This window comes from Mastomys coucha, unplaced genomic scaffold (assembly GCF_008632895.1).
Source record: "Mastomys coucha isolate ucsf_1 unplaced genomic scaffold, UCSF_Mcou_1 pScaffold6, whole genome shotgun sequence".
Classification (NCBI taxonomy): Eukaryota; Metazoa; Chordata; class Mammalia; order Rodentia; family Muridae; genus Mastomys; species Mastomys coucha.
In genome coordinates this window covers 112,510,307-112,534,370 of record NW_022196912.1, presented here as the reverse complement: position 1 = coordinate 112,534,370, position 24,064 = coordinate 112,510,307, and the positions used below count along the sequence as shown (strand labels likewise).

Sequence of the window (24,064 nt, the reverse complement as noted above, 5' to 3'; positions counted from 1 at the left end):
GGATGGAAGTAAGGGAGAGGGCACCAGGAGCCGAGGCAGTGACTCAGGTGAGAGAAGATGGGCATTTTGTTGAGGAGGTGGGACAGGGCAGGTGTGAGGCAGGGGGTTAGCCTGTTCTCGACCACCTCATTCTCTTTCACATTGGCTCTCAAGGGTTTTGGACCTTGGTCTGTTCTATCTCGAGTTTACAAAAGTTTACTAAGGTTCGTATTATCACATGTTAATTATACATTACAATCTGGCTCATGTGACATTTTCATATATAAGTATATGTATATACCATATCCATCTCCGACTTTACTCACCCCCATTCCTGAAGGCCCCTCTCCTCATGTCAACTAGTCCTCTTCTACGTTTTTTCTTTTCTCTTCCTTCCTTTCTTTTTTCTTTGCCATGACTCAATGAATTTCATCATGGCATGGGCAGAAGGGGATATTTATACGAGCACAGACAATTTACCAGTGGTCATAGCACTGAAAAGGTTGTCTCCCTCTCCCAGCAACTATTAAGGGCTTAGAGATACCCAGGAGGGACAAGTAGGCTGGAGTTCAAAAACTCTTTTACAGTTCTGCTATGTTGAATTCCATCAGGCCACTTTCATACCATTTTGTAATGTACTTCCTTACCCTTCCCTCCCCCTCCCACTCTCCCAATTAGTTTCTCCTTTCCCCCCATACAGTGTCACTTCTACTTGCTTATAATCTACAGGTACATAATTTTATATATGTCCCTGTAAAATCTAGGGCCCACAAATGAGAGAAAATGTATAACATTTGTCTTTCTGAGGCTGACTTAGTTAGCTTAATGTAATTATTTCCAGTCATATATTTTCCCGCAGTGACATAATTTCATTTTGTGTTTTGTTTTTGTTTTGTTTTTGAAGACAGAGTTTCTCTGTGTAACATCCTTGGTTGTTCTGGAACTTGTTCTGTAGATCAGGTTGGCCTCAAACTCACAGAGATCTGTCTGCCTTTGCCTTTCGAGTGCTGGGATTAAATGCGTGTGCCACTGCCACCCTGGCTCACAATTTCATTCTTTATGGCTGGAAGCAATTCCATGTGCGCATAGCCCATGTTTCCTACCCATCCCTCTGCTGGTGGACACCTAGGTTGCATCCGTAGCCTAATGATTGAATGGAGCTGTTGTAATCTACTGGAGCTTTGTGGAGGATGACAAGAGAGAGCAATACCTAACTCAGAGGTATAGCTGCCTTCGCAGTGTTACTGTGGGGTTTGCTCATTAGTGTCCATAGACTGGGCTGTATTTCCTTTCTCAAAAGGACTAACTTGATTGCCTTTACAGTAAGGAACCTTCACACAGAGGAGCTACATGTAGCTCCTCTGCAACAGGATGAACCAGGTTTGGCTGCTGGGGTATCTGGAATCTGAGAGGGCCACACTCCCTTCTAATGGCTGTCTGCCTTACAAGGCAGGTGTGGTTAGAGTACTGGAGGTATGAGTAGATCTGTTGACCTTTCACCTCTCCTGTCTTCATCTTAACACTTGATCCCTCAAGGTAGAAAGTGGATCCCATCTAGGCCTGGGGAAGCCCTTTAGAGTGTCTGGGTGAGCTGTAGGCCAGAGCTCATGGCATTCTCTGAGGCTGATGCAGGTGTCTTGGGAAGGATTTCAGGTCTCGGTCATGTGTGGGAGGTGAAGTAGGGAGGCGAGAGGGAGTGGATTGACATTTCCAGAGAGCGCACCCAGCCATGGTTGTCCTTTGACTGGGTTGTCAGGAAGATTCACATTGCTGGATGACGATGGAAGGTCTGAGGAGGCTGCATTTCAGGCTTTCAAGAGATCTTTAGTCCTTTAGATGCTCTTTGTTTTCAGTAGCGTGACGGAGTGGCAGCACTCAAGGGTAGGCGTCTGAAGACAGAGTCAGGCCTACTACTGTTTACTAAAGATGTTACTCAAGCTCTTCTCTCTGGCCTTAGTTTCCTTATCTGTGAGGGGGAAACAGGTAAGAGTCACACTGCCCTCCTGGGCCTTTGAAGCTAAGATGGACTCAGGCTTGCCTAGACTTGTGCCAATCCTACTGCTAACCCTGAAGGCAGGGATGTGTCTTAGTTATTCATATAACCCCTCCCCCCTTCCCCGTACCAAGCATGGAACAAAGCTAGCTCAAAAGTTTGTTGATTGGATTTATGAAAGAATGATACAGTAAAGTCTACAGGACATGGGAAAACCACATAATATATAAAATTACTAAGAAGTTATTCAACCACCAACAATCTGACTTTTGCATGGGCTCCTGTTTTCATCCCCACACAGTTAATGCTGAAGTGAATGTTCTGAACACTCATGAAAAACCATTTAAAAATGAACATGAACGGAAGGGAAAGTTCCTTCCAACGTATTTCTTTTCTTTTCTTTTCTTTTTTTTTAAAGTATTCTTTGATGGGGTTGGAGAGATGGCTCAGAAGTTAAGAGCACTGACTCCTCTTCCAGAGGTCCCAAGTTCAATTCTTAGCAACCACATGGTGGCTCACAACCATCTGTGGTTGATTCCGACGCCCTCTTCTGGCGTGTCTGAAGACGATGTACTTAAAGAAAAAACAAACAAATCTTTAGAAAATGTTCTTTGAGAATTTCATACATGTATCAAATATATTTTGACCATTTATACCCTTCACCCAACATCTCCTTTTATATCAACTCTCTACAGCTCTTTTACTACTAAATGCCTTTCTGTGGGAGCTGTAAAGTATGATAGGCCATTAAGTTATGGGATCTGTCTGTTATTGATACGCTATGGGGGAAAAACTCTGTCAGTACTAGGAAATAGGAGTTTCCCCCACAGATCAGAAACCATTTCCATGCTGGGCAGTGGTGGTGCACGCCTTTAATTCCAGCACTTGGGAGGCAGAGGCAGGTGGATTTCTGAGTTTGAGGCCAGCCTGATCTACAGAGTGAGTTCCAGGACAGCCAGGGTTATACAGAGAAACCCTGTTTCTAAAAAAACCAAAAAAAAAAAAAAAAAAAAAAAAAAAAAAAAAAAAAAAAAAAAAAAAAAAGAAAGAAAGAAAGAAAGAATTTTTCATGCCAATCTTCCTTTGAGTTTTAACAGAAGGGCCTCTCTGCCTGAAATTGTCCTGTTTCTTAATTGTTCCTTTCCTGTGCTCTGCTGCAGAAGTGATTTCCAAGTTAGATTCTTATAATTTTAATCCTGACTCTGCAATCGGGCCACTTGACCTTGGCTTCATTATCTAAGCTGCCTGGGTCTCATTTTCTTTCTCTCTGTGGTGGAGCTGTGATGGCTGTGAGCATGCCCTTGCAGGCCTCCAGTTGGAGGGCACTCAATTCACCAAGAGCCAAGGGAGTGTCTGTGAAATCCATTGCCTGAGTTGTATAGCAGGTGTACTTCCCTCGTGAGCTATTCTCAGCCAGATTCGAACTTGCAAGGCTGCTGTGGCGGAATTGTTCACGGGAAACCCAGAACTTCCCAGATGGCTGACTTTGGCTCAAGAATCCTTGACAGGTTTTCCAGACCTTCCTTAGACGGCGGGTGGTCCAGAATGCTTCCATCCATCCGCCTCCGCTCTCTTTGTTACTCAAGGGCAGACTAGCATAGTGTGTTAGTGTCTGATGGCTACTTTACCTCTCTGCAACTCCCTCTTTTCCCATTTGCATTTCTCTTAGAAAAAAAAAACAGAGCACATTTAGCTCCCTTTTGGCATCTGCTTCTGGGAGAATCTGGAAACATAGAGTGTGATAAATGAAATACTGAGGATTGATGCAGTGGTGCCAACCCTGACACTGTTACCGCCACTGCAGCCGCCCTGCCCCCACTCCCATCCCTGCCATTGCAACTACCACCACCACCACCACCACCTCCACCACCTCCACCCCCACCACCACCGCCACCACCAATTTATGCAGTTTCATTTCTTTGCAAAGGACAGAGACCATCTTGACTCATCCCCGGTTACTAAGCAATTTTCTGTTAGAGCGAGAGAAGCTCTAGTTTTTGAGGCTAAGCGGAGTAATGAAAACACCCTCTGAGAATGTATTCAGCCTCAAGGGAAGCAGAGTCCAAGTCCGTCTCTAGCTGCTGAAATGCGCACTCATATTTGCTAAAGCAGCCAACTCCATTTTTAGTCAAATGCACAAAAGGTTTTGTAACTTCTGTAGTCCCTGCCAGGACTCCTGACATCTGCAAATATACTCCAATCAGCAAACCAGGACAGCTCATTGGCTATTCCTGAAAGCCCTGTGAGGTTAAAAAGAAGGGGAGTTATTACATTTCCCAGAGAAGCAAACAAAGAAGCTAAGCGACTGTTTCAAGGTCACCTAGTTGATGATGGTTTGGAAATTAAACTGTTTCAGTTGTCCTACCCTCCCTCCCCCATCTCCAGTGCTTTGCAAACTGAGGCATTATCAGATTAGATTCAAACTCTGTTCCTGGGGACAGTTCTTAGCAAACCCATACAAAGAACTGGCCTAAAACCTAAAAGAACTTTCCCAAGGCCAGTTCCACCTAGCATCGGGAGTGCTGAAATTTCTGGAACCATCTGTTCTGTACTGGGAAAAGATCAACCTACAATGGTTTTAGCAAGCAACAGTAAAAGAATTGAAAACAGCAACTAGATGGTGAAACATCATCAGATCAGGCGCTCACGACTCCAGCATCGATGACTAGAGTAGCCCGACTCAGAAAGCAGATAAAAGGCAACATCATCAAGTTGGAGGAGGAGCTACAAGCATTCAGCAGAAATTGACTGGGGAAGCCCCCCATGAGGCAGCTGGCTGGGGTTTCCCAGGGAGAGTTCCCGGAGGAGCCCAGTGACCCCGCTTGTGAGGCTTCTGAGTGAATGATCAAATAGTAAGAGATAGATATCACTCCAAGGCACCTGAAATTGTTAGACAAAAGCAGGGAGGAAGCTAAGGCAGTCAGCTGGAGTCCTGACAGACAGAGCTCTGGGTATAGAAGATACTCTGTATCCTCTGTATCATATGCTTTGGCTTCCTGTGACTGTCAGCATGTCTACCCCATAGGATGAATGATAGCAACCTCACAGTTCACCTTGCTGTCTCATAGACACAGTATTGTTAACGCTCTTAGCTGTTTGCTGTTTCCTTCCTCTTTGGTACAGAGCTAAGAAGCCAGCCTTCCCCAGGACAGGCTGATCTGGACTTCCTCCTCCTCCTCCTCCTCCTCCTCCTCCTCCTCCTCCTCCTCCTCCTCTTCTTCTTCTTCTTCTTCTTCTTCTTCTTCTTCTTCTTCCTTTTCCTCTTCCCCTTCCTCTTCTTTTTCTTCCTCCTCCTCCTTCTCTGCATACTTCTTCTTCTTCTTCTTCTTCTTCTTCTTCTTCTTCTTCTTCTTCTTCTTCTTCTTCTTCTTCTTCCTCTTCTTCTTCCCCTTCCTCTTCTTTCTCCTCCTCCCCTCTTCTTCCTCCTTCTCCTCTTCTTCTTTCTCCTCCTCTTCCTTCTTCACTTTTAGGAACTCCATATATAGTGAATTTTGATCATATTTATTCTTCTCCCCCAATTCTTCTAAGATCTACCCCTCTTCCCTACCTGTCGAACTGTTATGTCCCCCTCACACCCTTTAAAGTATGTCAAGTTCCCTTTGTGCCGTCTATACAGTCTTGGGTGTGTGCTTCTTCTTTCACAATGATCCCCGAGCCTTGAGAAGAGGGGTGTGATACAGTCGTCCCATTTAGGGCTGATTATTCTGCACTCTCTTATTCTCTGCATCTTGAGAAGTTGTGGACCCCTGTGTTAATAGCATCTACTGCAAAAGAAGATTCTCTGATGAGAGTTGAGAGATGTACTAATCTGTGGTATAACAATTAGCCTTTAGGAGTAAATCTAATACAATGTCTGTTTAGCAGAATAATAATGGAGGTTCTCCCTTAGAACCTGGGATCTGTCTAGCCACAGGCTCTTGATAATTTCAACAGGCTTAGGCTGCACATGACAATTTACCTATATGTTGCACATTATATTTGGCCTTTAAACTGTTCATATGATGTTACAGGGCCTTTTGAACCTTATTAGGTTATTCTGTAATATATAAAGTAGATTGATTGAATACATTTGGGGCCAAATGCAAACAAAAACTAGCTAGCTGTAAGCTTTAAATTTTTTTATAGTACTATCCCTTTCTTAATCTGATTAGATTGTATATCTCATATCTAGCTACAAGATAATTTATTTGCCCTTAAGTTTAAAGTTTTAATATATTTAACTCATGTATTTGTTTTCATCATAACCTACTTCCCTCCTCAAGGAGTTGAAACCCAGTTTTTTGGAGTAGGGTAGAGTGACTATAGAGCTTTAGAGCTTTATAGGGACATTAGTGAAAGGACTAGAAGGGTTCCTCCCTAGGAGGACACCAAAAAGAGGTGGAATGTATGATGTTTAGGGTTAGGGCACTACAGATGATCCTGTTACTCTTGCGGAAAGTAGGCCTCCCATAGTCAGCATTGTTTGAAATTTTAGGGCTTGGAATCTGGGTGATAGCTATCACAAATGAACAAAAACCAAGGGCACAAAGCAAATGGAAACATCCAAGGTATGGCTTGATGTTCCAGAGTCCAGTCTGGGAGACACAGGACACTATGTTGGTGCAAAGCGATTTGTTGAACTCTGGAAGCAGAGAACCTGGTCAGCTGTCTAGGAGGGAGGAGGTACCTCTGTAGTGTCTTAGGTCCATTCAATGTTAACCAAATGCTTATTGTTGAGGTAATTAATGTTAATACTTATTATGGTGGTAACTGAGGTTGTGATTGTGTGTAATTTAAAATAATTTCTAATAACAATGACAATCGGAAATAAACACTTGCCCTTCCTTTGGTGCTGTACCAAGAACTAAAGATGGACTTTCTGCTGAGCCATGGAACACACCTCTAATCCCAGCATTTGGGAGACATAGATAGGAGAATTTCAAGGTTAAGTCTAACCTGGGCTATATAGTGAGACCCCGTCTAAATAAGAAGAAAGAACGATGTTCTTCTCTGACTCCAAAAGCAAACAGGTTGGAGGAGAGACAGGCTCTAGAGACAGGCTGGTGAGTCTGCACAGAAGAGCCCAGAAAGATTTCACAGAGGAGGCAACTTTGGACTGAGAACCATGTGGGTGTGGTTTTGTAGATTCTGGGTTACTGTGTGGAGGTAAGAACAGGCCTGCTTTTCCAGACTGGTGCACGGTCATCATTTGTAGACTGACAGTGCTTGTCTGCATTGTGTGTGGGATCGCACTGTGCCGACTCTCCTTCCTTCCATCCGCACTGCCTTATCCAGTCATCACCAGTTGACTGCCTACTGTGTGCCAGACACTGTGCAGGTCCCTTGGGACACAGAAGTGAGGTGGGCAATATTTATTTCTTGGGGCTGCTAATGAATGATCACAAACATAGTGGCCTCAAACAGCAATTTATAATTAACTGGTTTCTTTTGGAGCTTTGGGGGGAGAACCATTTTCTAGTGGAACCATATTGTTCAACCTATGGCTACACAATTCTAGCCTCTGCCTTTGCCTTTATTTCCACCTGTATTACTGTCATGTGGTCTTGTGATGATAGCCACAGTCTAGGATAACCTCCTCACCCTAGGATCTTTAATCACGTCTTGCTATGGAAGGTGCTTGGACAGGTGCTGGAGCTGAGACGTGGGCATCCTTGGAGGCCAACCTTGGGGATGGGAAGAGATACTTCCAGAGGTAAGATTTAACTCGAGGTTAACAGAACTGGGTAGGAGTGGAAAGAGGAAAATGACTTAGGAGGCTGTTAGGTTGGTCTAGACAAGATATGATGATGCCTGGATGAGTCTGGTGGCCATGGATGCAGAGGCAGATTGGATGAGAAGGTCACGCAGTGTTAAAGAAAAGCTGTTCTAGACAAAAAGACTCTCCTCAGTATCTACAAGGGCAACTGAGAACCCGAGTTTAACGTCTTTAGAGGGACACCAAAGAACATAATGCCTAATAGGATTGAATGATTCTAATTTAACTGTTTGGATTTTGTATGCACATTAAGTCCAAGAAGAATTTATTATTGAATAAACGCTGCACAGTAATATAGAGTAAAAGGTGGATGGTCATTCTGATTTCAAAGAGAAAAACTGAATTCTAGGACCTAGAAAAGCATTTATTTATAGACAGATTTTCTTAAGTACCAGCCCTCTAGCCAGGTGTGGTCAAGATCAGGCCTGTTTGCAAGAAGGAATGGTGTGCCAAAATCTCCTTGACAGCTCCAGTACAGATGCAGAGCGGCTTAGCCTCACCAGGGCAGTAGGATTTGCCGCATGTGTGTGCTAAGACTGTATTTACACCACAGCCAGGGAGCTGCTCAAGCAGAGGCATAATGAGAATCAGGATCATAAAGGCAAGAACAGATCCAAGTGTTTCAATTGCTCATTGCTGTACAAGACAGATATCTGTTGTACATAGCACTACCTCCAACCTCCTGCTCTGGCAGAAAAACTGCCAGCTTAATGTATTTATTTCTAAGGTAATGGAATTGCCTTTATAGAAAACTAGGGAATCTTAACGAATTCTGTGTTCTGAGCACCAGGGGAAAATTCATTTCCAGTGGCTTCTTATTGGATGATAATCAGAGGGAACAAATTCAGTAGCTAATAGCTCAAGAGTGGGTATACCAAAGCCATTGCATTTTCTATTAGGCAATACACTGGGGATCTATTTTATCCTTATTATTTTTTCAGGCAAGAGGGCTAATTGACATAAGCCATCATTCTTGCTTCCTTCTTCAATTATAGCTACCTCTCTCCTCATATCCCAAACCTCTCTATGGTGGCTGACTTTTGGCTCTTCTTCCTTAGCAAGGGACCAGCTTCTTTGCTTCATTTTGTGACAGGCTTTTAGTTCTGTATCCCCTATCTCTGTGTTTCTGTGGCTGTGTGGTGGGGAGTGTGTGTATGTGTATGTGTTTATGTGTGAGTATGTTTGCATGTGGGTATGTGAGCCTGTGTGTGTGTGTGTATGTGTATGTGTGCTAGTGCCTGTGTGTGCTCATGTGTGTGTGGAGCTCAGTGTCAGGTATTTCCTACCGTTCTTCACCTTATGTTTTGGAGACAGTGTTGTAGAAAAATTGAACCCCAATCTGGGGTTTCTACCCTGCCTTCGACTATTTATTTCTCTTATAAAAAACACACACAGCCTTTATATTTAATTATTATATTAAAACTATTTTCTTTCTATGTTTTATCTGGGCCGCTCTTAGCTCCAATTGGCCAGCCCTCATGGCCATGCTTTCTTGACTCCTAACCCATGGCTCCTTTTCATCTCTCCACCTTCTCCCTCCTCGTGATCCCTCCAACCCTCAAGCCAGGTGAAAGCGTGGATCCTATCTTCTCTCTTGTCTTCACCAATCAGGGCTAACTGGGGGGAGGGGGGAGGGAGCAAGGTTACATAGTTATACCTGGGTACTTGTTACATAGTTACATAGTTATACCTGGGTACTTGTTATGTAGTTATATTTGGGTACTTGTTACATAGTTACATAGTTACACTGGGATACTTGCAGACTCTAATCCCTGGGAACAACCAGGCTTTGGGGGCCAGTACTTATCATTACAATGCATATCAAAAGATCAAACCTCAAAAATTCCCCTTCTTTTGTTGACCAACAAACCCCAGGCATCTTCTTGTCTCCATCCCCCCAGTGTTAGGGTCATAGATGTGGGTTGCTGCACCTCTCCCCAGTTTCCAAGATGGGCTTATAATGTCCATCTGTTCTTTGCTTCTGTACTGGGACAGAATAGCGGTGTATCCTTCTCCTGCTTCTTTTCTTTGGTCTGAATGTGACGCTTGTTTTTCAAAAATGATGGTTTGTACCTGTTTGAACATGGGAGCTGAGGGAAAAGATGAGGTATAAATAAATATGGATAGCTTTACCGTTTGGATCATTGCTGGAAAATATAAGTGTTTTAAACTCAACTGAAACTCTTTCCTGTAGAATTAGGACTCCTGATGCTCCCTTTTAAGAACTCATTAAAGCAACAACAACAACAAAAATCAGATACTTAACAACTAATAAGATTCCCCAGCTGCAGGCTTGGTGAACCAGCTTTGCATCCTCACATTTGGAAGGGCGGCTGAAGGAAGACATCTGTTCTTTGTTTCTGATGAGTTTGGTGTTTTGTTTTTTTTATAAATTAATTCTCTTTTCTTCTCTCCTCTCCTCCACCTGCTCCCTCAGTGGCCGTGCCTGCAGCAGCCCCACCAGTGTGCCAGCCCAAGAGTGCCACTAACGGGCACCATCCTGTTCCTCGACTCTCCATTTCCTCCCGAGCCACGGTGGTAGCCAGGATGGAAGGCGCCTCCCAGGGAGGCCTGCAAACAGTTATGAAGTGGAAAACAGTGGTTGCCATCTTTGTGGTGGTCGTGGTCTACCTCGTCACTGGTGGCCTTGTCTTCCGGGCATTGGAACAGCCCTTTGAGAGCAGTCAGAAGAACACAATCGCCTTGGAGAAGGCAGAATTCTTGAGAGATCACATCTGTGTGAGCCCCCAGGAATTAGAGACACTGATCCAGGTGAGCTGGGAGTGTGTCTAGCATGCAGCAGCCTTTGAGGAGGGATGATGGGGTGGATGTCCCCATTGTGCGTCACTGAGTTTTGTCTTTGATGATCAGGGAAGTCTTCTCTGGAAAGGTCACATGTGTGATACTTCACGAAGCCAGCAATTGAGGGGTGTGCCAATGTGGGAGAAGAGGGACCATGAACTGGGACTAGGATGCACTATGTATCTTGTGTTTTCAGATCTGGTGGACAGAGGTGGCAGCAGGCAAAAAGAATTTTAGATTTTTCAGATGCAAGAACACTAATACATGTCGATTAACTCTGGTCTGAGGTCCCTAGGAGAGAGCTGGGACAGCAGGGTGGTCCCTAAAACAAAGGAAGGGAGATGTGTGAATAAGTATGGATGTATTAAGCAGTTCAGTGTCAAGGAATATGAGAGAGAAACAGTCTGCAGATGTGTAGATGAAGAAGGAATTTGTGGATCCTCGAGAGAGTTTCTGAGAGTTTATGGGGGAGAAATAATAAATATCACAGTAACAGTAGTCACCAGACTGGTTGTTTTAGAACACCACACATCAGACACAGTATTAAGGCTTTTATATTGTCTGAATATCAGAGGAAGAAAGAGCCACAAGAACATGGAGGTATCACCAAACCCAGACACTACTGTGGATGCTGGCAAGTGCTGGCTGACAGGAGCCTGGTATAGCTGTCTCCTGAGAGGCTCTGACAGTACCCAACTGTCAGAAGTAGAGGCTCACAGCCATCCCTTGGACTGAGCACAGGGTCCCCAATGAAAGAGCTAGAGAAAGGATCCAAGGAGCTGAAGGGTTTGCAGCCCCTTAGGACGAACAACAATATCAACTACCTCAGAGCTCCCAGGGTCTCAACCACCAACCAAAGAGTACACATGGTGGGACTGATGGCTCCAGCTGCATATGTATAGCAGAGGATGGCCTAGTCAGTCCTCAAGGGCAGGAGAGACCCTTGGCCCTGTGAAGGTTTTATGCCCCAGTGTAGGGGAATGCCAGGGCCAGGAAGTGGGAGAGGGTGGGTTGGTGAGCAGGGGGAAGGAGGAGGGAACAGAGTTTTTTGTTTGTTTGTTTGTTTGTTTTTTCTTTTCTTTTCTTTTTTCTTTTTTTTCGGAGGGGAAACTGGGAAAGGAGATATCATATGACATGCAAATAAAGAAAATATCTAATAAAAAATGGAAAAAAAAAAGAACATGGAAGTAGAGAACATGGGATGCACCCAGAGGAAGGTAGCCAGCATTGACAGAGGTAGGGGTGGGCTTGCCACAGGTGGACTGGGATAGCAAAGGACTAAGTTGGAGGAGGAGGAGGAGTGGTTGAGAGACTGCTGTAGGACCTTGGAAGTGAAGGAGATGAGATGCCTCAGAAGTTGAAGGTAGGGCTCCTTCTCAGGTGGCCTCTTGAGCTAGGAAGAATGAGGGGAAGGTAGTCATGGACACAAGGATGAGTGGCCCCCAGCCATGTTTCTGAGTTTCTAAGGTTTGGAAGGAGAGGAATACAAAAGATGGCTTGCATAATTCCCTCTGGCTCTGGGGTCCAGGGATTAGAATTCTAATAGATGACACATCTCAGGATTGCATAGTATTCACAAAGCTGGGCTGGTCTATTCATTTATCTCATCTGATATGGACAGGGCATGGGAGTTCAGGTGCTGTATAGGATCTGGTGTCCTAGGGAGACCAGCCTTTAACTTCTTGTCTTGACAGTGTGACTTCCTTCTTAAATAAGTTGGGACTCAAGCTCTCTTCTCTGTGAATAAATATCTCATACTGCTTTTCTTCAGTTTTTATTAAAAATAAAACCTTAAAGCACAAGGGCAGTGTTTTATGCCACTCTTTTTATAATAATTCAATTCTTTTGATGTCTTTGACTTTTTTCTCTGCCTTTTGTGAAGAAGAAGGAAAAAAGCTACCAAATCTTTGTTAGAAGCATGTTGTACAATTAATGTAGAATATGAGACCATCTATACCAGATAAAATGAGAGAAATAACTGTGAAATATTTTTAAGTAAAAGTATAATTATATTTACACATGCTGTAGTATGTGTTGGGGATCTTATATTTAACTGCAGTGAATGTCATAGCCTGAAAGATGATCTACCTTAGTCTAAAATTTAGACTCTAAATCATGTTTCTTTTTTAGACAGTGAGACCATGACGAAAGGGAACATGGCTTGCTGTGTTTGTACATGGTCTACGTGTTTCTTTGTGTCTGATTACTTCCTCATAGCTAAATACTTTGGGAAACATCAAGGTACATCCTGAGTTGGTGACATCACAAGATATTGGAGCTTATTCAGACACTGGCCAATAATTAAGCCCAGGCTTTATGAAAGAACTCAGAGGCACAAATGAAGGTTGATGTGGAAGAGCATCATTCTGACGATGCCATTAGCCTGTGTCTTTACCGGACTTACTCAGTTTTCTTATGTTTGCTTTTTATATTTATTTACTTTAAGTGGTCTGTGAAACCATATACAGATTACCCAACAATACTTTGCAGAATGTTCAAATCTGGGTAAATGTATCTATCTTCTTAAATATTAATCATTTGTTATGAGGGAAACATTCAAAATTATTTTACATTACTTACTTAATGTATGGGTCATGGTGGTGGTTGTATATGCCCCAGTGCACTTGTGGCTATCATAGGACAAGCCATAAGGGTTAATATTCTTCTTCACATATTATTCTGAGAATTGAAATCAGATCATCAGGCTTGGCTACAAATAACCCTACCCACTGACCCATCTCACCAGCCTCCAAATTCTTCTAGCTTTCTACCAGCATCATGGTCTTTATGTAGTCTTGCTGCAGTGCATTACAATGCTAGGATTCTTTTCCACTCTCACTAGAACTTAGTACTGTTAGTCAAGCTTTCTCCTCACAACCTCCCTCTCTCACCTTCCAAGCCTCTGATAACTACCACAGTTCAACTGAGTTCATAACTACTTAGTTCAATTTCTATGGGATCAATTTGTGTGTGTATGTGCATGTATGATTTCTGGGTGTGCATACATATATATATGATTGTGTACATTAGTGCACATATATTTAGAAGCCAGAGGTCAACATTGGGTATCATTTTTCAGGAGCCATATTCCTTGTTTGTTTTTGAGCTCTTTCACCAGACTGGAACTAGCCAAGTAGGTGTGGCTGGCCGGCCAGTGAGCCCAGGGATCTTTCTTATCTCTGCTCCTCAGGGCTGAGATTACAAGTAAATACCACCACGCCTGATTTGTTTGTTTGCTTGTTTTTTTTTTTTTTTCATGGATTCTTGTTGTGGAACTCATTTTACCAACCAAGCTATTCTCCCACCCACAAGGCCAATCTTATATTCTACATATAAATGAGATTGTTTACCTCTATGGATCCTCTGTTGCATGAGGTGTGTACACATCTAAGATAGTGTAATAATCATTGACAAAGTGCTGTAGACAAGTGGACACTTTGCATGTATTACATCATTCTGTCTTCTGAACTACGTTTGCTTTGGTTTAGATGATGAATCTTCAAGAGTGTTAAAAGCTGAAGGTGTGGTTGACACCTGGAGAGCTTCTTTTCAGAATGACTGCACAGTGAGGACCTAATCTCATCAGTGGCTGGACATGAATTGATGGATTCATACCTTGATGGTATCATTGGGAGGTGGTGGAAACTAAGGGGCAAGAACTAGTTGGAGGGAGCAGGTTGATGGAGGCCTGCTTGTCTTGGTGAGCTCTTGTTGTCTTGCCTTCCAGTTTCCTAGCAACCATAAGATGAGCAGCTTTACTCCACTACATGCTTCTTCTCATGCTGTTCTGCCTTACTTAGTACATGTCCCTAATTATGGGGCCATGCAACCATGGCTGAAACCCCCCACACTGTGACCAAAATAACATTTTTTAAAAAAATATTTATTTATTTTATGTATATGAGTACATTGTAGCTGTCTTCAGACACACCAGAAGAGGCATCAGGTCCCTTTGCAGATGGTTGTGAGCCACCATGTGGTTGCTGGGAATTGAACTGAGGACCTCTGGAAGAGCAGTTGGTGCTCTTAAACTGCTGAGCCATCTCTCCAGTCCCCCATTTTTTCTTTTAAGGTAACTCCCTCAGGTACTTTTCATGGTGATGAAGCACAGTATTCTAAGTTATTATCCTCACTTGTTAAATGAAGAAACACATTCTAAAAGAGGCCAAGTAACTTCCCATGTGCCAGAGTCATCTGACTCAAAGTCATGGTGTTAATGTGCCTCACTCACTGAACCCACAATCTTGTTCTATGGTGAACTTGATTCTCTCTACCAAATACCCGCCTTCATTCAATCTTTCCACCATTTAGAAAGAAAAAAAAAAAACTACTGGAGTACCTTGTATCTAACAGAAAGTATTCTCTGTCTCTTCTTTCTGCCCTCACTGAGTATTACTTAGACCTGGTGTATTTTCTGATATCTGTCTACTATGACTTAGGTGTTTATTCTCATGTCTATGTGCAGTCTTTATCAGAATACATGTTAAGTAGTTTAAATCACTACGTAGGTGCCAGTCAAGCATCAGGTGATTGTGTTTGTCCTGTGAGTATTGATGCTTCGTGTGCGTGCAAGCATCCACGCTTGTGGAGAAGGCCAGTAGCTGCGCACTGTCTCTGCACAGCACCAGAGACAGGACTTCTCACAAGTGTCATATTTAAAAACGGCTTTCCTTTAGGGAGGGTTTTCTGTGAATTGTGAACTGTTGGAAAAACAATATTATTGCATCTCACTATAGTCTGGAAGGAGTAACCAGTGGAGAGAAAATTAGATCTCCTGTACAGATTGCATGAACCTGTCATGAAACAAAGATGGAAGAAGGTGTGGTTTGGATTACTGAGATCAAATATAGAATTCTCAAAACAGCACAATTCTGACAAAAATGCCTAGATAGCTTGGAAGAACCAAAAGCTGAGGATGGATTTTCTGATAAACTCAATCACCTCGTTAGCGTGGGGCACCTGAGAGACTGGCAGTTCACTGTCCTCTAGAGGCAGAAAACATAGCTGTGATGGAGGAAATGGCTCCCCCATCAATCCATCAATTCACACACCCATCTATACACTCAGTCTTGGAATTGCTACAGAACTCCTCTGCAAACAGGTTACGAGTTAGGCACTGGAGTTAGACAGGATGAAACTAAGACACAACTTGAGTATGTCCCTAGCCTCCCTGTGCTCCAATTTTTATTGTCAGCAAAATACAAAATCTGCCCTTTGAGTGCTAGAAGGCTAAAAGCAACAATCCATCAGGAAGGGTTTAGACTGTGGTGCACGATGAGTGATCGGACGTGGCTAGTGACAGGTGCAGCTGTGTTTCTCTCTTGGCACTTCAGGCAGTTGTTCCTTTATGGGGCAGTATTGGAATTAATAGATTGAGCCCAGGATTTACCACATGGCAGACAAGTGCTCCAGGACTGGGCTGTATCTCTAAGCTAAAGCAGTATTTCCCGAAGGAGGCATGGAGGTGCCGAGGTTGCCCCTGTGGTAACATTTAACTGTACGTGGAGACATTTATGGTTACCACACAGCAGAGGCACTGTAGATATCTAGTGGGTAAGAGGCAAGGGAGGCCACTAAATACCTTAATAATTCCTCATCAGGGACAGTCTAGTTTAATGACAAATACATTGGAAAGCCATAAAGGAAGAAGTATTTTGTCAATAATTTGGATTCTTTGGATTGGAGCTATTTGAAAAGTGTTCCCAAGGAGGCTAGGGAAGCATATATCTAGGCATGATTTATGGGAATTTATCTCCCTTCACCCCCACCACTATCTATCCCAGCAGGGTTATCTTTGGTGCCCCAAATAGACGAGGAAACAGGACTCCAGGGGGTGAAGTTCTACACTCAGGGTTACCTAGGTAGTAAGTGAGAGATGCAGGGTTTGTTGCCAGGTAGTTTTCTGGCATTATCTCATGCCCTCCACCAATGAGAGGTTCATTAGGTAGACCATATGGTAGACACTGAAGAGCATCTCAGTGGCTTGAGAGAGCGCTACAGTGGTCAGCTGCTTGGACTAAAATGGATGGGAAGAGGTGAGGGGGGACGAGTTAGAGAAAATGGGCTGGGCTGGATTGGTCCCTCGCAGATTTGCAGAGGAGTTTGGGTTTTATACTATAGGAAGTGGGGACACGGTAGCTAGAAAAGAACCAGTCTTTTTCCGTCGAGGAAGATGAGTTGGAGAACGAAGAAGTTGGAAGACCAGTAGGGAGATATTAGAACATTATGTATAGTGTAAAGGAGGGCAAAGGGTAGGAGAGTTAGAAGTGGGTGGATTTGCCCTTTAACCCACTGAAACTAAAGCTCCTCCTCCTTGCCAAGGGAGTAGTCAGTCCTCACAGGGATTCCAGGGAATACTGGATGTGGTAAATGCCTGGTTGAGAACCTGAATGATGTTGGCACTCAGAATCTGCTGTCCCTGACCTGACCTGACCCTCTTGCTTCTCCAGTGTGACTAGCAAGGACTGAGTTAAATGAACAAAAGTAACCATGCCCATGTGTTTCTTTTGCTGTGAAGGGAGGTAACTTAACTGTGTTTTTGAACTCGAGTTTCCATGGATGTGATCTGGTAGTCACTTTGTCCCGAGAATGTCTTTACCCCTGATGCTCTCGGGTGTCGTAATGGCTTATCTCCCTGTTCCCGGTGCAGTTGCACCAGACATGTCTGCACTGGCTAATCTCAGTGAAAGCCATAAAACATCCATTTTCTGCAATCCAGGAAACATAAAATCACGAGGCAGCTGTGGTGACTGATGGGAAGGAAAGAAGGATGCTTCAGCTCTGTGGACGATGACTTGTTTCTGTCATTTATCAGAGTTTGTGTTGTTGGGTGTTTTGTGGCTTTGAATGTCCTCAGTGAATCTCAAGTGGTCACTTGGTGGCTCTTTCTTCTGGTAGATACACATTCCTAACAAGAAGTATTTCATAGAAGAAGGTTGCTTGTTATATAAGGTACCCACCAGAGAAGACATCGACTTTTTTATTCTAAATTCCTGGATGTCACAAGGATTTATTCTGCTCTTTTTAGAAAGCATTTCTGAAGGTAGCTTGGTCTCATACATCTTAGAACTCCTTTGACCTTAATGTTGGCACCTTCTGTTTGTGGCAGTCTTTCTGTCTGAAGAATCCCATAATTTCCATTTGCCCGACATGGGCCTGGTCCAGACTATGATGGAGTATGTGATATGGTCTATTCTTATCCCGATGTTTCTTGTCATGGGTTTCATGACTGGGCCAGTGACACTCTTGGCAAACAGGAACTTTCTTATTGGATTTTATGTTATGATTTCTTTTTCTTTTAAAATTTTATGGTGTTTACTTGAGGGGAACAGAGGAGGGCTTTAGATTCCTTGGACCTGGAGTAACAAGAGGTTGTGAGTCTGTAAGTATTTGCTGGATACCAAACTTGGGTCCTCTGGAAGAACAGCAGGTACTCTTACCAACTGAGCCATCTCCCAGCTCCTTTATGACGGTTTATGGATTTTAAACATTTCCAAATGGACTCTCAGGTGCTTTACCCAGAACCTGGGTCTTGAGCAGTATTTGTTGAATGCCATTTGGCACTTTTCTTGAGTATTAATTGTATGGTTAAATGCTAGAGAGCATGTGTGTGTGTATTTGTGTGTGTGTGTGTGTGTATGTGTGTGTATGTGTGTGTTTGTATACTATTACTGTGAGATATAATATATACATTTCACAGTAATATCTGGGCTTCACATGGCTCTTTCCATGCCCGTATAGATGTCCTAGTTTACAAAGGGTAACTAACGTTCTTGCACCTCTGTAGTGGCAGGATGAGAAGAGATTCGAGGGAGACTGAAATCCTGCCCTTTAAACTTTAGAGTCATGCTCTTTTAATTAGGTCGCTGCTATGGCAGGACACAATGGGCTGGTAGTATTTGTACATGATCAAGAGAACTGTCTCCTCGCTATGGGGAAATACACACAAATGTCTGCTTTGTGAGACTCGGTGCTTGCCATTGGACTTGTGCAACTGCCTCCTTCCTCCCTCATGGTTTGTAACCTTCCTGACCAGTGTCTAAAACAAGGATCTGTGGCTTCCCTGTTGGTCTCTGATATTAATTATGCTTCTTGGCTTTGATCCCACCATGCTTCAGTCCAAGAGGACTGACTTTAAGAAGTGGGCAGCTGCATGGGGAACTGGATTCTAGGCTGGGGCCCTGGCTGGGGCCCTTTTGGTCCTAGTGACTGTAGCTGCTATTCTGAAGGTAGGATGAGGTAGAGGTGACACAGCTTTCCCTTCAGAATCAAGGGTTGGGTAATTGCTTGGTCCTTGATCATTCTTAAGGCTGTAGGGGTAGCCATTTTCTTCTGCTAACACACACCTTAACCACACACTGACTCATCCGTTTAGTGACTGTGTTCATGGTCCACTGTGTGCCAGACACAATGCCAGATCCTGGGGATTGGATGGTGAATCAGAGATACGTGAGGTCTTTGCGTATTTGGGGTTTATAAGTAAGATGACCTACAGTACCCGTTTTGTGCTTCTATGGGACTTCTTGACTATTATTCACCTCTCTCAAAGTTTCCTGGCTTTAAACAAGTTCTATTTATAGATAAAGGGAGAGGCAAGACATGGATATTATCATGCAAATATTTGTAAGTAAAATGAGGACGAGCAAGGAAACCAAGGCTCTCTATCTCCCAAGGGCAGTGACTATAAACATGTGCTACTGTGCCTGGCCAAAAAACCCTTTTCTTAAAATTTTATATACCTTTTGTTGTACTAGGTATTTGATTTAAGGACTTGAACAGACTAGGCAAACATTTTGCTACTAAGCTTGAGTTCCCCGGGCTCCAGAAAATTCTTTGGTTGCTAGGAGCTACAAGCTCTTCATTTTTGGCTTAGTTGTGAATACTGCTTCTCTCGATGATGTTTCTGTCCTGTCTGTGAGTGAACAGAGTCCCTTGTCTCTGCAGTGCCCTGTGTCCTACATGTTTAGGAAAAAAATAGTAAGGAAAGCATGATGACTTAGTTAAGGATTTCTATAGCTATGAAGAGACACCATGACCACGGCAACTCTTATAAGAAAGCATTCAACTGGGGCTGGCTTACAGTTAGAGGTTTAGCTCATTATCATCACTGCAAGAAGCATGGTGGCATACAGTAGACACAGTGCTGTTGAAAGAGCCTCTCAGGCAACAGGAAGAGAGAGTGACAACTGGGCCTGGCTCGAGCATTTGAAACCTCAAAGCCAGTGACATACTTCCTCCAGTAAGGCCACAGCAATTCCAACTAGGCCATAAGTCCTAATAATGCCACTCCCTATGAGCCTACAGGGGCCATTTTTTTTTTTTCTCAAACCACCATGTGCATGGCTTCTGAGATATTCACGCATCAGGCTGTGATTCCGGAATTCCCCCCTCCATTAGGCTGCTCTTCATCCACCGGTCCTGCCAGCATGTGACCTCTGACAGTGGCATTTAGGGTTCTTAGTGCCCAGGGACACAGCTCTGAGGGGTGACATCATTTTTCCTGGCTGGTGATCAGCAGTGAGAGGGGTTGGCCTTTCGTCAGCAACTCAGTCATGCAGAAGATTGTTCAGCATGTGCAAGATGGGGCCTGCAGCCTGTGGCCTGCCTCTGCAGGCTTCCACTTTGTTATTAGTATTGATTCTCCCCGCCCCCCCACCCCGCCCCCCGGGGTTGTGGATTCTGTCAATGTTTTGGGAAAAGGATCTCAAGCTTTTAGCCAGACATTAAAGAGCTAATGGAAACTGGCAAGGCCTTGGGAATATGAATTGGCAAACAAGGATTTGGTGCTCCAAAAACAAACCCCCCAAACTATCAGAGAAACAAGGCTGGAACCCAGAAATAAATGCTAGGGAGTCTGCACTTCTACCCAAATGTGCCCGTGCTGGCTTTTGTTTAAAGTGTTGCTGTCTATATTGTGGAGTAATGGATATTTGATGGTGGTTAGCTCTTATTTCTAACCTGTGCTATTCATTTGATAACTAATATTTGGCTACTTGGCATGAAGCTGGTAATGTGTTAGGCTTTAGCAATTCTAGAAAAATGTATGAAGTGAGAGTGTGAGGCAAACACTGTCTGCCCTCTAAGAGCCTTCAGCAGGTACAGATCATAGGGTCAGCTCTCATAGGGAGAGTGCTCGCTGCCCCACAGCTGTGGGAGTGTGCCTCATCTACCTTCCATGACCGTCCTCAGAGGTGGGCAACCAGGAGATAGAGAGTTGCTCAGGCTTTGGTCAAAGGCAGAACTGAGATGCAGACAAGGCCATGTGGCTCCAGAAATCATGCTTATTTTTTATTATTTTTATTATTTATAATTTTTTAAACCACAATGCTCTATTCCTGAGTTGAGGAGACAGGCTTGGTTTGGATGAAGTCCAATGTGATTGGTTCAAAAGACTAGGAAGCATGAAGACTCCCATTCATGGAAAGAGAGAGTCTTAAACTCTACTTCTAGGACCTCTGAGATGAGGTCACATACCCACGAGTCAGTAATGATTGGTTGTTAGCCAGCTTCGACAGGAATATGGCTTTGTGTCTGAACACAAGTGTTAGGATTAGGCCTGTGTGTTCTGTTTAAAAGCTGGGGGACAAGCACTACTATTAAGAACAACTTTTCAGTCTGAGTTGAGAACATTTATTTTCACTTAATGGAAATGGGGAGAAGAAGTGAAAAACATGTGGGTTCAGGGTGACACTGTTGTTAAACTCCTTTAAAATGGGGGCAGTCATGTAAGTTCTGAACTGTCTGTATTGTCATGTCATTGAAAGGGCAGAAGACAGGAGAAAGCTAGTGCTAAAGGCTTTAAGCCATTATTGGTCTACCACTTATCAATTACTATAACCTCAAACAAATCACTTCTGTCTTGTTATCTCATTTGAGAATATCCTCATTGAGAATAGGTCCACCTATTATCCAGGATTTTGCTGAGAACCAATGAGTCTAGCATATTGTAAATGCTGGCTACTATTGTTACTTTTAAAAGTATTCTAGAATTTTCTTCTGAGTGTCTCTGATTGTCCCAACTTCCTTGTTTCCCCCTTAATCAAACTGGTTATCAGAGATATGCTGGTAGTATACCTAGACTCATTCTTTACCAGGCTTGGAGCAAAACATGAATTTAGGGTTAAAGTTGAACAATAAGGGGTTAAGCAAATGGAGTCAAGTAGAATGAAACCAAGGAGGGCCCTTTTAGCAATATTTTAATCATCTATACACTGCAAGGAACTGGAACTTCTGTAGACTAGTAAGTCTGCCTTTCTAGACTAGTAAGTGATTTTATTATTTCTTTATTCTATTTTTTATTACTACCCTATTTACATTTATTTCTTTAATGAGTTTGGTGGAAGGGGGTATGCATTTCACTGTGCCTATGTGAATGGCAGAGGACAGAATTCAGGAGTCAGCTCTGTCTTTCCACTATGCAGACTTCAGGGGTCAGATACAGGCAGCCAGGTTTAGCAGCATGTGCCCTTAATCTGCTCGGCCATCTTGCCAGCCAGCCTATCTATCTATCTATCTATCTATCTATCTATCTATCTATCTATCTATCTATCTATCATCTATCTACCTAACCTACCTACCTATTTATATGTCTATCTACGTACCTATCTACTTATCTACCTACCTCCTTAACTAGCTAACCTATGTATGTATGTATGTATGTATGTATCACCTATCTACCTAACCTACCTACCAACCAACCTACCTACCTATCTACCTACCTCGCTAACCAGCTAACCTACCTATCTGCTGTCTGTCTATCTATCTATCTATCTATCTATCTATCTATCTATCTATCTATCTATCTATCTATCTATCATAGCAACTGAATAGACTCATATTTAAAAGAAGTAGTCTAAAAGCATAGAAACCATGGAGCATTCATCATTTATTGTCCTCAGGACTATGGGACCTTGAAAGGCAGCATGTTTTTTGGTTGAACCAGGTTTAAACCCTGGAGACCCAGCAAGTGTTCCTGCAAGGAATGGAAGGTGTTTGCCACGCCCCCAGACACCAGGCTCCTGACATGAGGCCTCATCTCCATAATTTTGCCGCCATCAGTCACATAGGGCAATGCCCCATGCCCCTGGTATTCTGTCTGGACTCCACCCCACACTTACATGGCAACAGCCAGGTATGCTCCTCCCCACAGTTACTTGGCAATATCCAGGTAGGCCTGGCCCACTATAAAAGGGGCTGCTTGCCTCCTCCTCCCTCTCTTACTTTCTTACTCTTGCTTCTCTCTCTTGCCCTCTTGCTCCCCTTCTCTCCTCATCCCCTTCCCCCCTCTCTCCATGTAGCCATGGCCAGTCTCTACTTCTCTACTCTCTTCCTCTCTGTGCCTTTCTCTACCTCTACTACCTCTTAGTTCCCCTTCCCTAGCCTCAGGCTTGCCCTTGGAAAAGGGAGTACAAGTTTCATTGTCACATCTCTTCACCATGACAATAAACGCCTTAAAACCATGGACTGCCTCTTCTTATCAGGATGCACCATGCTGGAGCAATGGAGCAGGCCTTCCTCTACAGAGCCACTATGTCTAAGCTCCTGCATGAGGCCTCTCTGAGCTCTCAGCCACAGTCTTCACCAAGCCAAGCTGCTTTCTCAAGCAGGCCAGAGACACTCTGTCCGTGCGGAAACCAGCCAGAGCTCTCTTCCCCCTCTTTTTCCTTTTGGCCCTGGGCTAGAGCCAGCCCTGTGGGCCACCACTTGGTTTTCACCCAGTGGCCTCTGTGGTGCCCAAGAGTCTGTGGGGACCTCAGATTGCGCTTCCCCACCCCTGGAACAGGGTCCTGCAGCCTCTCACAGCCCAACTCGGGGTGGAAAGGGGAGGCTGCCTCCATGAATAGTTCTAGTCCTGTGGCAGGCCAGAAGAGGGACATCATTTTAACCTACACAGGACCAGGGTGATTTTTCAACAAAGCTTAGAAAATTTGTTTTTCAGTTCATAGGGGCTGAGCCCAAACTGAGAAGAAAGTCTAATGTTTAGCTAGTCTGAGAGATTATTGATCATATCAATGTCAACACATATATTCTCGTTTCCTTCATGTTCTTAGTGCATTCATTGTGGCTTATTTTGTTCTTTTACATAATCAGGTGGGGGAGAAATTTTATTATATCCTATGGCGGGACTTAGAAAGAAGTTAAATAAGTTCTGCCCAATAGAATTGCTCCACCATGACAATGTTCAGCTAAATGAGTCGTTATAATCAGGTGTCAATGAATTGAGTTTTTGAACTCACTCCCTCGTTGTTCAAAGGATTTACTTGGGATCATGAGAAAAGCTAGGGACCATGGGTTAGGGATGTGCATGCTGGCTCGTTTCTCTAATCCTATAAATAGATCCTCTCCTCATCTGTCCCTTCTGCAGGTGGCTTTCACTTTAGATTTATGGCCAGGATATAAAGTTCTGATGAAAGGCTGTTACTTGTCTCCCCTGAGATCCCAGGAAAGGCTAATATTTGCACATAACTGAATATTCAAAGCAGCAGGAAGCGAACGCCATGGTGATATGGTGCTATTCACCTTAGCTCTGGAGGCGT

The 24,064-nt window shown here is 43.6% G+C and overlaps 1 protein-coding gene across 6 annotated transcripts in view; it reads left to right on the top strand.

The window, feature by feature from the left end:
* The window catches only part of Kcnk10 (potassium two pore domain channel subfamily K member 10), a 139,303-nt gene that overhangs the window by 47,230 nt on the left and 68,009 nt on the right, over window positions 1–24,064 (top strand). For all 6 annotated transcript variants that reach the window (XM_031357615.1, XM_031357614.1, XM_031357613.1 and 3 more), the window contains one exon: window positions 10,165–10,499. In XM_031357615.1, coding sequence (XP_031213475.1) covers window positions 10,275–10,499 — 225 coding nt within the window. In that variant the 5' untranslated portion in view covers window positions 10,165–10,274. The remainder of the gene's footprint in view (window positions 1–10,164; window positions 10,500–24,064) is intronic.